The 15,306-nt window shown below is 42.6% G+C and overlaps 1 protein-coding gene across 1 annotated transcript; it reads left to right on the top strand.

Moving 5' to 3' along the window:
* Window positions 1-3,201: 3,201 nt before the first annotated feature.
* LOC102875427 (UDP-glucuronosyltransferase 1-9-like) lies at window positions 3,202-4,083 on the top strand. Its single transcript, XM_006893526.1, has one exon. It carries the CDS (start codon window positions 3,202-3,204, stop codon window positions 4,081-4,083), a length of 882 nt encoding a protein of 293 aa, XP_006893588.1.
* Window positions 4,084-15,306: the final 11,223 nt, after the last annotated feature.

The raw sequence follows: 15,306 nt of genomic DNA, 5'->3' as shown, positions 1-15,306 counted from the left end.
ACAAAGACGTCAAAAAGAGTAAGTCATAAGTCACTTCCAATTTAAAGCAATGGGTTGAGTGCATCACAAGAACAAATAAATCTGTCTTGGGAAAAGTACATAATTCTCTTAGAAGTGAGGGTGGTGAGATTTCTTTTTCTCCTGTGTGTGCCACATGCTATCTGAAGGGATATTTTCTCCAAACATGGTGTTTGTTAAAGCAGTTTGTAAGTGAGGAAGAAGACCCTCAGTGAGGTGGCTTGACACAGTAGCGACAAACATGGTCTCAAATACAGTAATGATTGTAAAAATGCCTGAGGACTAGGCCGTGTTTCATTATGTTGTTCACAGGGTCATTGCGAGTTGAAACTGACACGAAAGCACCTTGAAACAACGTCTTTACTTGGATGTTGCTTTTCTTGTAGTCATTGTACTTATATATCCTAGTTTACTCAGCTATACTATCTTTGATTAAGGGAATCGGGGCCCTAGTGTGTAATAAGTTGCACTGCCAACTTAAAGGTATGTAGTTCGAATTCACTAGTTTCTCAGGAATTAGTTTTCTTTTTAAAGACTTTAGGGGATTTCTTTGGGGGGGGGTGTTTGTTTAAGGATTAAAGATTATTTGAAGACGATGGCTTCATGTGTCACCCTGACCATCTACAGAAAGTCTAGAATGTATAATTGAAAATTTTGTTCTATATTTTACTTGTTTTGACTGAGATTCTTCTATGGAGTCCTGGGTGGCAATGTTCTCTAATTGTTAAGCAACGTCTCCTTCTGTCTCATGGAAGCAGTAGCTGATCACGGAAGCAGTTAGCTGCTCACACCACATCCGCCTCTTGCTCTGCTCTCTTACTCACCTCTTTATCCAGGTGAATAGAGAGTAAGGTTGGACTTGCACCCATACTAAGGTTGACTGGTGACTTGCAAGTTCTTAGACCCCAGGCTCTGCTCGGTTAATCCGGAGGTAAAATAGAAGCATTAACTGTGTTATTAGACTTATTTTTAAGCCCTATGAAACCATGACTCACACTTTCAAGCCAAGAAGTGAGTCTTTTTGGTTCTCTTCTTGGCATTTGCATATTGTTAAATATATTTTCCTAGTAGTAACCGTGTGTATTTTATCTATGACTGTATTTATAACATGGTAGGGTCGGTTGAAGTGAGCTCTGGGACTATCCTTTGTAGGGAGCTGCATTGTTAACTCAAAGGTGACATCTCTCTGGAAGTTTGAATTCATCAACTACCTCAAGGGAGAAATATGGGCACTCTACTCCTGTGCAATTTACAGCCTCTGAAAAACCACTGAATAGTCAGTTATGAGTCAGTTCTGACTGATGGCAATGAATATTGTTGGGTTTTTTAAAAACATTTCTTCTTTTTTTTTGAGAGTCAGTTGTACCACTTATAAGTCAGTAGCATATGTTGTTGTTGTTGTTAGGTGCCGTTGAGTTGCTTGCAACTCATAGCGACCCTATGTGCAACAGCCCTATACCCTGCTCTATTCTGTGCCAGTGGCACTGCCTCTGACACACCCATCCTGATTTCCCCAGTCACTGAATCAATCCACCTCATAGAGGGTCTTCCCCTCCTGCGCTGTCCCTCCACCCTCCCAAGCATGATGTCCCTCTCCAAGGACCCGTCCCTCCTGGCAACATGTCCAAAGTATGTCAGACGAAGCCCCAGAATCCTTGCCTCCAAGGAGTAGCTAGGTTTAACCCTCTCCAGGATGAATCTGTTTTCTTGGCAGTCCATGGTACAGTCAATACTCTTCTTCAGCACCACAGCTCAAAGGTATCAATTCTCCTTCTATCCTCCTTAGTCATTCATTGTCCAACGCTCTGATGCCTAACAAGTGATTGCAAAGACCATACAGTAAAATATTGACAATTTTTATGACGTTCTTCTTCTTCTCCTTCTGTTGTTATCACTGATTATTCCAACTCATTGTTGAGTTGGAACCAAGTCGTAGCTGATCCCTCAGAACATTTTTGGTTGCTGTAAACTGCGTGGGAGGAGATTGCCATCTTTATCCCAAGGAGTCAGTGGTGGATCCTCTGACACCAGCAGAGAGGTCCCTCCTTCCGGTTAGCAGCGCAGCTTCCCATGGGTTACATCACCTCAGCCCCTTTCCATTATTTAGTTCTATTCACTACTGTCCTGTTACATGCTTCCATTTTTCTAATCTGTCAGTCATCCCTAGATTTTGCCTCCCTTGTCAGAGGAGCTCTGATGGTGTAGTGCCTAGAGGGTTGTGCTGTTAACTCAGAAGGCACACCTCTCTGAAAGTTTGAATCCACCTGCTACTTCTGGGAGAAAGATGGACAGTCTCCTCCTTTGCGATTTACAGCCTCTGAAAACCTGCTGTTGCATCTGGAGGGCCCTGAGAGCTTGGAGCTGTCTTGTTTACGCAGATGGGTCTTTTTTGTGCTGTTCTATGTCTGGGAATTTTTTTGGGGGCATTGACATTTTTCAGAGTGTTGACTTTCTCAGTTCCTCCCAGTGTGTGGTGTTTTTGCATGAACAATTTTCTGCGAGACACTCTAATATAGGTAGAACTGTTAGCTTTTGCTCAGTGCTGCTTCTCTCTCTGTGACGGCTCAAGGGAGAACGGCCTCATAGCATTTCCAAGGATGTACTTTTAAAAGAAACAAACCACCACATCCTTCTGGCCCTGAGGGGTTCAGAACATTGAGCTTTCAGTTATCAACTAAGCACTTTAACCATAGTGCCTCCAAATGCATCTTATAACTAACTACAGAAAGATGGGGAAACCCCGCCCCAAACAAAACCCCCAAATTTCTGCCAAAACATTGAACACAAATCTTACAGTGTAAAATTCTGGAATCTCCTCTGACAGTTTCACCAAGTGTGACCTTCACCTTGTATTTATAGTCTGCTGATGACTGTGAAAACTGTTTTCGTAATTTTGTTTCAAAACTTACTCTGCAATTCTGAACATGACCCCGCCCAAGGCAAAGACCAATAGCCACTTTTGTTTGAGAGTCACACACACACACGGGTCACCTGAACAAACTCTACTTGTTTAGTCCTGAACTTTTTAGTGAATCATTGCCAGTGAGTGCACGCTTCTCATTGCATCTCAGCACACACACCCTCTCTCGGCGCAGGTTGTGTTCCTGGGCTCCTTCCACCGACCACAGAGCACAGGCTCTCTCTCCAAGCAGCAAGTTGCTCTGGGCTGCTGTGAGCTCCCCAATGGCGCCTGCAGCTCTGACGGGCTTCCTTGCCCTGTGTGCCTGGCTTCTGCTGACATCTGGCTTTGCTGGAGCCGGCAAGCTGCTGGTTGTACCCATGAGCGGGAGTCACTGGCTCAGCATGCGTGTCGTGGTGGAGAAACTCAGCCAGAGGGGGCACGAGGTGGTGGTGGTCATGCCCGAGGTGGGTTGGCACCTGGACAAATCCCCCAACTACACGGTGAAGATTTACTCAACTTTTTACACAATGGAGGACCTGGACCGCTCATTCAAGCTCTTCCTCAATTCTCAATGGAAACATCAGCCTTTGAATTTATATTCTATATTAATGGGTCCAGCTTTCGATGTGTTTGAATACTTTTTTTCACATTGTAAGAGTTTGTTTAATGACAAGAAGTTAGTAGAATTCATAAGAGACAGCTCTTTTGATGTAGTGCTTACAGATCCTTTTGATATGTGTGGCTTAATTGTTGCCAAGTATTTCTCACTCCCATCTGTGGTCTTCGCCAGGGGAGCATTTTGCCATTATCTCGAAGAAGGCACGCAGGCCCCCAGTCCTGTTTCTTATGTTCCGAGAGAATTCTTGGGGCTCTCGGACACCATGACTTTCACACAGAGAGTAAGAAACCAAATTTTCCACTTGGAGGAGCACTTGATTTGCAGCTATTTTTTTAAACGTGTTACAGAGACTCTCTCTGAGATTTTCCAGAAGTCAGTCCCTCTTTATGACCTTTATAGTCTTCCATCGATTTGGTTGTTGCGAACTGACTTTGTTTTGGACTACCCCAAGCCTGTGATGCCCAACATGGTCTTCATAGGAGGTATCAACTGTGAGCAGAGAAAGCCTCTGAGCCAGGTGGGTCACCTCTCCTTGAGCCCCTAAAGGACAATCTGGATAGGGGCACCTAAAATTCACATCTTACTCCTCTGGGATTTGTCATTCACAATTGTCACCTTTGTAATTTCTTTCTTGTTTATTGGCCCATTTTATCTGATCCCCTTATTTGTTGATTTACATGTTTTGTAAAATGATTCTGTTATTTGTGTACATCCAACTAATAACTTTCCAATATGCACTTTTTGATATTGCTGTGGGCTTTGTCGAGGGCTCTGGTCGTAGAAAGAGTTGCAAAGTCTATGCCTCTCTGGGAGTTTAAACCCTTTAGCTCCTCTGAGGCTGAAAGAAGGAAAATATTCTCTGGTGTGATTTACAGTCTTAGAAACCCCCTGGAGCTTCTGATTGGATGGTTATGAGTTAATTCTGACTCAATAACAATAACAGAAGACAGAGAGGGACCTTTCTTCTAATCCAGGGCCACTCTCAATAGAAAAATGCCCTGAAATCAGGCAGACAAGTCGGGAGGAGTTGCATCGGAATGTTTTCTGGATGATCAGACATTGAGCACATGAAACTGGAAAATGACCAGTATCTAGCTGCTTTCTGGTTGTTCCCTGCCGATGGTTGTCCTGTGTGTGTCAGAGCACTGCACTCCACCACATTCAGTGACTGGGATTTGGGACGTGATGGTCAGATCTTTCTCTAGGGTGTCACAAGGGGGCTGACCACAGATGTCCACAGTAGGCACCATGCAGAGGTCCTGAGCCTGGAGATGACAGGAAGAGAGAACAAGCCTGAGGCTCTGCACGGTGTCCCTGTTAAGTCACCTTGATTTGCTGCCTCACTGTGTGCAGGGTCAGAGCAGCGGTAGGGAGAGGCCCAGAGGCTGCCCAGAGACACCTGCTGCCCACACTGTGGGTGGTGACAGTGCGGTTGGTTGGTGGCTTTCCTCTCCTGTCTGCCCCCCTCCCACAGCAGTTGGCAGCAGTACTGCTTGTCCAGGGTCCTCTGCCACCTTTGTGCCACTTCCTCTGTCCAGTGTTCTCCTCCTGTTTGTTGATACATCCTGGTCTAGAGGGCGCTGTCTATTCCTCGGGACCTACCAGAGACTCCAGGTGTGCTGTCCACAAGAAAAGTCCCAATGAACAAACAGGAATGTGAAATCCTTTGAATCCTACAAATCGGCAGACTTTGTTGTTGTTATTAGGTACCACTGAGTTGAGCACGACTCATAGTGACCCTATTAACAAAAGATCTGAACCCTGTTCTGTCCTGCGCCATCCTCCCACTTCCTGACACACACGAGCCCATTATAGCAGTCATCGTGTCAGTCCACCTGGTAGAGGGACTTCCTCTCCTTCACTGACCAACATCATGTCCTTCTCCAAGGAATAACACTTTCTATTGTTTGCCTAAGGACAGGGAAGGGTTCAGAGCTGCTGTAACATAGGGTTGCTTTGTATTGCAGGCAACTCATTCTATGACAGGTTTGGAAGGAGGAGTGGCATCCACTTCCTAAACAACTGCCTATGGAAACTCTATGAACTTTGATAAATATCAATAGTTATAAGAGGGGCTTCAGGCCTTTTGTTCATAGGGTCATTATAAGTCGTGCTTGACTTGAAGGCAATCAACAACAACAACAACAACAACAACAACAACATTGTTCAATGATGTTTGTTATTGATTATCCTCGTTTCAACTGACTTCCACTCTGGTCTCTGTTGTTGTTGTGGACTGTCGAGTCAGAACCAACCTATAGCTGACGCTCTGGTGAGTTTTCAGAGGCAGTTAATCACACGGGAGGAGATTGCCCATCCTTCTCCCACGGAGCAGCTGGTGGCCTCGAACTGCGTGCATTCAGGATTGCAGCACGGCTTCTTGCCACTAGGCCATTACCACTTCCCAAATCAGGTCTGGATTTTCATTCTCCATCACAGCAGAATGTGAGTCTTTCGATGGCAAAGAGAAGATAGTTCAGGACTCTGTGTGGAACTGAGCCTGGTCCAAGGACTTGTTTCTTTATTCCTCTGTCAATCATGGCGCTGAGCTGCACCTGGAGGGGAAAGACATCATGCTGTGGGGCGGGGGGTTGAGGGTCGTAGAGAGGAAGGCTCTCAACAAGATGGATTGAAAACCTGACTGTAACGTTGAGCTCAAGTGTGTCGGAGATAGGATGGCACAGGACAGGGCATGGTTCATATCTGTTGTGCATAAGGTCACGATGAGTTGTAGTCAACTGGATGGCACATAACAAAACAACGTAACTATGAAGTGCTGAGCCGGACTGAATAGTGCACATATATGTTTGGCTACATCTGTACATACATATGTACTAACTTATTTTGGACATGTTGTGAGGAGAGAGCGGTCCTTGGAGAGGGACATCATGCTTGGGAGGGTGGAGGGACAGCGCAGGAGAGGAAGGCCCTCTATGAGGTGGATTGATTCAGTGACTGGGATAATTGGGATGGGAGTGTCAGAGACAGTGCGATTGGCACAGGACAGAGCGGAGTTTAGGGCTGTTGTACATATGGTCGCTATGAGTCACAGGTGACTCGACGGCACATAACAAGAACAACAACACATCTGTACAAGTATGCAATTGTTTACCTAAGAACCTGGATCCGCTCAAACTTGGTCCACTTAAGATGAAGGTCAGACTCCCCGCCCCCCCCCTCCCCCACTTTCCAACCTTTTTACTAATTCTGACAATTCGTGACTTCTACAGCTCTTCTCTTCTGGGCTCCATGCCTTGTTGTAATGAGAACATAGAACTCATTGATCAGATCATACTTCTTCTTAAGTGGCATATTAAGGAAGTAGCAGGTATAACTTGGGGTGAGGACCAACAGGATTCTACTTGGGATCAAGCTCAAGAAGCATGATTCATCCCCATGTTTATTGCAGTATTATTCACAGTAGCAAGGAGATGGAAGCAACCCAATTGCCCATCAACGACTGAATGGATAGAGAAATTATAGTATTATCACACGATGGAATATTACACAGCACTGAAAAACAATGAACTTGTAGAACACTACACAGCCTGGATGAGTCTGGAAGACATTATGCTGAGTGAGACATTTTAGTCACAGAAGAACAACTATATATAAGCACACTGTTGTAGTAATAGGATTGTTATGAGAGGAGGAGGAGAGAGAATAAAAAAACAATGAATAGATAATGAACACTGCAGTGGAATGAGTGAAAGAAAGGAGGATCTGGAAGGACTGGAGGATTAGAAATTATGAGTATGACAATTAGTTGCCCGGTGAGAACAAGCATTACACAGGGAATTGGGGGAGAGGGAGGAAAACTAAAGAATGAATTAAAATTAATATCTTTGTGAATCTTCACTTTAAAAAAAAATAAAAGTGAGGGAAATAAACTCAAACCAAACCAAGTCCAGGAAGCATAGAAACAGAGTCTAGAAGGTTCCCTGGAAGGAGAGCAGACCCGTCTGTTTTTCAGTGGGAACAGCTCTCAGCTCTTCTTGGCTGTGTGAACAGAATGGCTCTTCTGTCTAGCGTATACACCCCTCTCATCTGTGTTCTCTTTTCTCAGTCCCCTGTAGACAGGCCTCCTCTGGCCCCGTAAGAACACAGACAGACACGTTTACCACATTGCTTCATTCCTCTTAACATTCTATTATTCTAGAACACTTCCTTTGCTTTTATATATATGTATATGTATACTCTTTTTAAAGAAAACTTTTATAGTTCCTCTTAAAGGACTATCTTACTTGTCGCGCTAGCTAGGTCAGTATCCTGCAGAATGTTTCATATTCTCATGCGTGTTCCATTGTTCGTTTGTAGTATAGTGAACTTGCTTCTGTAAACTGGGGAGGTCGTTTTGCATGGGAACCTGGAACCACGATGAGGTAGAAAGTTGGCCAGGAACGGTGTGATCCATCCTTATTACAGACAGAAGCCTGGCATGGTGGGCTTTGGAAAAGCACTTTCTAGATATCATTCTTTTGCTTTCTGGCTTCCAACATTTTTTTTTTCTTCTTAACTTCTTCTTTCTGGCCTTTTTCAACATTTTCCCAAGTTTCTTTTGATATTTAAGTTTTGAAAGCTCAACTATGGTGTGTCTTACTTTGATTTATCCTGCTTGGGCTTCTTCAAGCTTCTTGGACTTGCAGATTCATGTCCTTTATAGTGGGAAATTTTTAAGTGTTTCAAGTCCTCGTCACTTTTGGTAAGCAAGCTTGCATTATCGGCGTAACACAGGTCATTACAAGTCTTCCTCTGATCTTGATTCCACATTCTTCTTCACAGCATACAGATTAAATAGATATCAAGAGAGAATACAATGCTGAAAAACTTCCTTCTTAATTTTAAACCTTGTAGTATTGTTCCCTTGCTCTGTTTGCACAACAGCCTCTTGGCCTAGGTATAAGTTTCACATGAGGCACAATAAGTGCTATGAGATCCCCATTCTTCTTAATGTTAGCCATAGTTGTGATCCACACAGTCAAATGCCTTTGCATAGTCAATAAAGCTTAAACAGACATTCTCCTGGTATTCTGTACTTTCAGCCAGGATCCGTCTGACATCAGCAGTGATATCTCTGGTGCCATGGCCTGTTCTAAATCCTTCTTGAACTTTTGGCAGTTCTCTATCTATTCCCTGTTCTAGATGTTTTTGAATGATCTGCAACAGTATTTTGCTTGCATGTGATATTAATGATATTAATGATATTGTTCAATAGTTTCCACATTCTATTGGATCACCTTTCTTGGGAATGGGAACAAACATGCACCTCTTCCAATCCATTGGCCAGACATCTATCCTGCAAATTTCCTGGCATAGACTGGTGAGCACATCCAAGGCTGCATCTGTTAATTGAAACAAGTCAATTGGCATTCTATCGATTCCTGGGGCCTTAGGGTTTTTTGCCAATGCTTTCAATGCAGCTTCAATTTTCAAATTTTCTCTTTCATCGCCATTGGCTCCTGCTCATCGGGGACTTCCTCAAATTCTTCAGTGTCAGTCAGTTCTTTTTTGATCAGTGACTGACTCAGTGTGTTTCCTCCATAATCTTTTGATGCATCTTGTGTCATTTGACATACATATTCTGCTGGTAAGTGGAGGAATTTCTTTCTGGATTCTCAGTTTTATTCATTTGGTCGGAGTACCTCTCATTCTACCAGTACCACACTGTTTTGATTACTGTGGCTATGTAGTAAGTTCTGTGTCAAGACAGTGAGGCGTCTTACTGTGGTTTCCTTCTTCAGCATTGTTTTGCTCATCTTGAACCTCTGTCCTTGAATCTGAAGTTGGTGGTTCCTTGTCCCATCTCTTTGAAAAGTGATGATGGAATCTGGATTGAGATTGCATTTTATTTACCGATTGCTTTTGGTAGTTTTGCCATTTCCATGAACATGGTCTGGTTTTCCTAGTAAGTAGGTCTTTTAGATTTCTTGTAGCAATGTTTTGTAGTTTTCTTTGTATGAGTCTTTTTTATCTCTGGTTTTACTTATTTCTAAATAGTCTATCTTTTTTTCCTGGATATTGTAAATGGCATTGTTTTCATTATTTCCTTTTCAGAGTTATCTTTATTATGGTAGAAAAATCTGGCTGATTTTTGTATGTTGAGCTATTACCTTTCCACTTTGGAATTTTCTGTATATACAGGATAATATAATAAGGAAAGAGAGTTTTTCTTTTCTGTCAGTTGGGATGCTTTTTATTTCCTTTTCACTTATTGGTCTGGCTAGATGTCCAATGCAATATTGAACAGGAGTGGTAACAATGGGAAACCTTGTCTTTTTCCAAGTCAGTAGGAGAAACCTTCAAACTCTCTCCATTGAAGCCGTTGGTTTTGTATTTATGCTTTTGATTATGTTGAAGAATTTCCTCTCTAATCTTACTTTATTGAGAATTTTCATAAGGAAAGTGTGTTGAATTTCTTCAAAAGCTTTTTCTGCATTGAGTTGATCACATGATTATTTTACTTTTAAAAAATCGATATGTTGCATTACACTGATAGTTTAATGTTGAACCATCATTGTATAACTGGCGTAAATCCCATTTGATTATGATAAGTTTTAAAAAATATGTTAAAAATATGTTAGAGTCAACTGGAAAGGGGTTATTTTTGAGAATTTTTGCATCAATATTCATGGGGGCTATTGGTCTGTAATTTTCTCTTTGAGTGGTGTCTTTGTCTATCTGTAGTATAAGGGTTAAGCTTGCTTCATAGAGTGAGTTCAAGGGTATTCCATCTTTTTTCTATATTCTGAAATAGTTTGGATAGAATTGGTATCAGCTATTTTCTGGATGCTTGGTGAATTCACCAGTAAAGCCATCTGAGCCAGGACAGGTTTGGTTTGAGAATGGTTTTTTTGTGACTTATTAAATTTTCTCTTTTGTGATGGTTCTACTCAAGTGCTCTATCTACCTCTGTCTTTTCTAGGTTAGGTAAACAGCTGATTTCTAAAAGTTTGTATATTTTCTCTAGGTTTTTGAATTTGTTGATGTATATTTGTTCATAGTTTTCTGTTATTATCCTTTTATTTCAGTTAGTATTAGTGTGACATCACCCATTTCATTCCTTATTCCTCTTGTGTGTGACTTCTTAAATTTTTTCCCTTAGTTACATTTTCCAGGCACTGTCAATTTTATATACCTTTCAAAGAACTGACTGCTAGTTTTGTTAATTTCTGCTATTATATTTTTAATAATATATTTTACTTCCTTTTCTTTGATGACTGTAGAATTTGCTTGCTGTTCCTTCCCTAACTGTTGGAGACATTGGGTTATAATATTGGTTTTGGTTCTTTTTTTCCCCTTCCCATGTGTGTTCAATATTATAAATTGACACAGGCAGTGTTCTTATTGTGAGTCTCCCCAGTTTCCCACTCCGCCTTTGATCTCCCTGTTGTTGATTTTTTGGGGTGTTTGAGAAGCAACTTTATATTATTTATATTCTTTTGAGTTTGTTGAGACTTTATTCCACATCTTACTGTCTATTCTGGAGAACATTCTGTATGCACTGGAAAACAATATATATTATGCACTTGTTGGGTGGAGTTTTCTATATATGTGTACAAGGTTTAGTTGGTTAATTGTATCATTATTTATGTCTTTGTTGAGTATCTTTATAGCAATTCAATTCTTCATCAAAAGTAGGGTATTGAAGTCTCCTGCTATTGTTGTGTAGTTGTGCGCTTTTCTCTCCAAATCTGTCAAGTTTTGCTTTATGTGTCATGTAGCTGTATCATTAGAAGAATAAATATAAACTGTGTCATCTTGTTCAGTTGATCCTTTGATCATTATAATGTCTTTTCTTATCTTTTAAGTTGATTTTTGTCTTGAAGTGTCTTATCCAAATTTGACATTATAATTTCTTTTATTTATATGTTGTTGTTGTTATGTGCCGTCGAGTCTCTTGCGACTCATAGCGACCCTATGTACAACAGCCCTAAACTCTGCTCTGTCCTATGCCAATCGCACTGCCTCTGACACACCCATCCCGAGTACCCCAGTCACTGAATCAATCCATGTCATAGAGGGTCTTCCCCTTCTGCGCTGTCCCTCCAACCTACCAAGCATGATGTCCCTCTCCAAGGACCTGCCCCTCCTTATAACATATCCAAAGTATGTTAGACGAAGCCTCAGAATCCTTGCCTCCAAGGAGCAGCCTGGTTTAACCCTTTCCAGGATGAATCTGTTTGTTTTCCTAGCCGTCCATGGTACATTCAATACTCTTCACCACCACCACAGCTCGAAAGACATCAGTTCTCCTTCTGTCCTCCCTAGTCATTGTCCAACTCTCTGATGCACAACAAGTGACAGCAAAGACCATGGCCTGTGTCAGGCGCACCTTTGTTATTTCTCTTTTTGATTGCCATTAATGGATTCATTTTTTTCCTCACTGTCTGACTTTTAATCTATCTTTTTGTATAAGATGTGTCTCTGATAGCGAGCATATGGACAGGTCATGTTTTCTTAACATTTCTGGTACTCTTTTTCTCTGGACTGGTGAACTTAATGCATTCCCATTCAGTGTAATTGTTGATGTTCATTGTTGTTGTCAAATACAACTCATAGTGACCCTGTGAACACCAGATCTGAACCGTTCTATCCTGTGCCAGCCTCATTGTGTCTGATAGACATGAGGCCACTGCTGCAGTCACTGTGCCAACCGTCTCATTGGGGAGCTTCTTCTCTTTTGCTGACCCTTCTCCCTTCCAAGCATGATAATGCCTTTCTGAGGAGCAACCTCTCCTAGAATCAGGTCCAGAGTACGGAAGAGGAGCTTTGCTGTCCTTGCCTCCGGGGAGCACTCTAACTGCATCTTTTCCAAGATATGCCTGTTGGGTTTTTTTGCAGTCCAGGAATATTCAGTATTCTTCTCCCGTACTATAGCTCAAAGGCATAAATTATTCTTCCGTTATCCTTATTCATTGTTTAGCTCTCAGATACATAGCAACTAATGGGAAAGATTATGACCTGAATCAGGCACACCTTAGTCTTCAAATTGACTTTGCTCTTCAATGTATTATGGAGAGGTCCCTAACAGCAGAGTTGCTCAAAGTAATACATCTCTTTATCTTCTAACTGCTGGTGACAAGGGTGTTGATTGTGGATCCACATAAGATGAAATCATTGACAGTTTCAATCCTTTCTCCATCTATCATAATATTGCCCATTGGCCCAGTGGTAAGGACTTTGTTTTCTTTCTGCTGAGATGCAATCCATATTGAAAGCTGTATTCTTTGATCTTATGCAACAAGCGCTTCAGATCCTCCTCGTTTTTTAGCAAGTAAGGTTGTGTAATCTGCATAATACAGGTTACTGGTGAGTCGTCCCCTGATTCTGATGCCCCATTCCTCTTTGGAGAGCCTAGCTTCATGAATTATTCGCTCAGCATTCACACTGAATAAGTAGGGAGAAATGATACCTAACACACATCCTTTCTTATTTTAAACCTCACAGTGTTCCCTTTTCTGTTTGCACAACAACTCTTTGGTCTAAGTATAGATTTCTCATGAGCACAATTAATGAGATTCCCATTCTTCTCAATGTTAGCAGTAGTTTGTTGTGATCCATACAGTCAAATGCCTTTGCATAGTCAATAATACACAGATACACATTCGTCTGGTATTCTCTGCTTTCACCCAAATCCATCTGATGTTGAGTTTTCCCCACTTTTGTTCCAATTCCCATGAAAAGAGATTCAACAAAATGTGGAAGTTTGAGAACAATATCATTAATATCACACACAAGCAAAATATTTCTAAAGATCATCCAAAAGCAGCTGAAACAGTGCATTAACAGGGACGTTCAAGCTGGGTTTAGAAGAGACTATAGCACATTGATTTGTGTACAGTATTTTGTGTTCCATGCATGTACATTGTGTTTTATACAATCTTTAATATACATAGTATTTTGTTCATTCACTTTGTATTTTATACATTCACATACCTTATATTCTGTATAATTAATCACTATGAATCTATGCCTATTAATACCCCATCTTTTCAAGTCTGCATTGAATCTTTCCTGTTCCTTATGTCCTCCTCCCCATCTACCCACTAACCCCTGCTATCCTGGTGATTTATCTTTAGGGTGCACTTTTTAATATGATTAATTGAAAACTGCTGAAAAATGCAGTAAGGAAAGATGTGGATTTCCCCTTCCTCTAAAATTGTACTGACTGCCATGGGAAAATGCTCTGAGATCAGGCAGAAATGTATGGGAAAGTAACAACTAAATGTGATCTGTGTGACCATATGTGAGTACGTGGGGCTGGCAGGCAGCCACTTGCTAGTTGTGTTACAGTCAATTCCTACCTGAGGTCACTTCATGTGTGTCAGAGTAAAATTGCACTCCATCAGGGTTTTAGTGGATGCAGACGGCCAGCCCTTTTCCCAGGGTGCCTCAGGAGATATGACAATGGATGCCTATTGTTGGCATCACGCAGAAGTCCTGAGACTGGGGAGATTAGGGGAAACCAATGCAAGCCTGAGGCTCTGCATGAAAGGCCTGTGATGCTCACCTTGATTTGCCGCCTCACTATCCGCAGGGCCAAACCGGCGGTAGGGAGAGGACAGGAGGCTTCACAGAGGCACCTGCTGCCCACACTGTGGGTGGTGACAATGCAGTTGGTGGTTTCCCCTCCTGCCTGCCTCACCCCCTTGGCAGTCAGCCATAGCACAGCTTGTCTAGCGTCCCCTGCCACCTCGGTGCCACCTCCCTTATCCAGCATCCTCATTCTGTCTGTCTCTCTGGCAGTTTTAATCAATGCTGGTCTGCACCGTGCATTCTTCAGGACCCATTAGAGACTCAGCAGGTGGTGTTCCACAAGAAAATTCCCAGGCAGCACATGAGAGGGTGGAGTCTTCAGTTTCCTAAATATTGAGAGATTCCTGGCTGTAGAGTAGGAACCAACTCATAGCTGCCCCTCAGCTGGGTTCCTGAGGGTGTAAATGACCCGGGAGGAGATTGTCCTTCCTGTGCCCATGGAGCATCTGCTGGATTCAAGCCACCAGAGAAGCATGGCCTGTCTGTCAGCCGTGCAGCTCCCTAAGGACTGAGCCACAGGCCAAACCCAGTCTGGATTTCACTCCCCATCACAGCAGCTAGGACTCTTGACAGCTAAGAGAAGGAAGTTCAGGACTGCATTTGAGACTGAGCCTGGTCCAAGGGCTCGCTGCTGCTTTATTTGTCTACAGTCCTGGCTTGACCATCACCCAACCTCCACCTATGGACTTGACCTCATTCGCCTCCCACCCAGGGTGGAGCCTGCTGCTGCTTGAACTGGCTCCCAGTCGCTACCACCCACCATGTCCTGGGCACAAGGTTCAGAGGCAACCAAAGATACAGATAACACGTTTACAGCTATCATCTATCATTTACAGGTAGCTAGCAAATATAAAACACTGTCTTTCACTGAATCTCATGGATGTTTGGTTATATCTATAAGCCAGTCCCTAAGAGGTGAAGGTCAGACACACCTCCACTTATCAAACATTTTCCTGATTTTTATATTTACACTTTGTGCTTTTCTGCTGGGCTCTGTGTCTTCTTGGGACATAGAACGTGCAGATCATGCTTCCAATTAGGTGGTTTATTAAGAGAGTAGCGGGTACAGCTTGGGATCAGGATCGAGATTGTTCAGCTTGGATAAGATCAGGGAGCATGGAGGCAGAGTCGGGAAGACTCCCCGGAAGAGGAGAGCACACCCCTCCCTCCATCAGTGCGGATAGCTCTCAGCTCCTCTTGACTGTACAGACAGACAGGCCCTTGTCTCTGT

This window comes from Elephantulus edwardii, unplaced genomic scaffold (genome assembly GCF_000299155.1).
Source record: "Elephantulus edwardii isolate Elephantulus edwardi_28Jun2011 unplaced genomic scaffold, EleEdw1.0 scaffold00127, whole genome shotgun sequence".
Classification (NCBI taxonomy): domain Eukaryota; kingdom Metazoa; phylum Chordata; class Mammalia; order Macroscelidea; family Macroscelididae; genus Elephantulus; species Elephantulus edwardii.
This window is presented reverse-complemented; position numbering and strand designations above follow the sequence as displayed.

Bases quoted from the DNA above. Each gene is read 5' to 3' on its own strand.
- LOC102875427 (XM_006893526.1), top strand. From the start codon at position 3,202: ATGGCGCCTGCAGCTCTGACGGGCTTCCTTGCCCTGTGTGCCTGGCTT.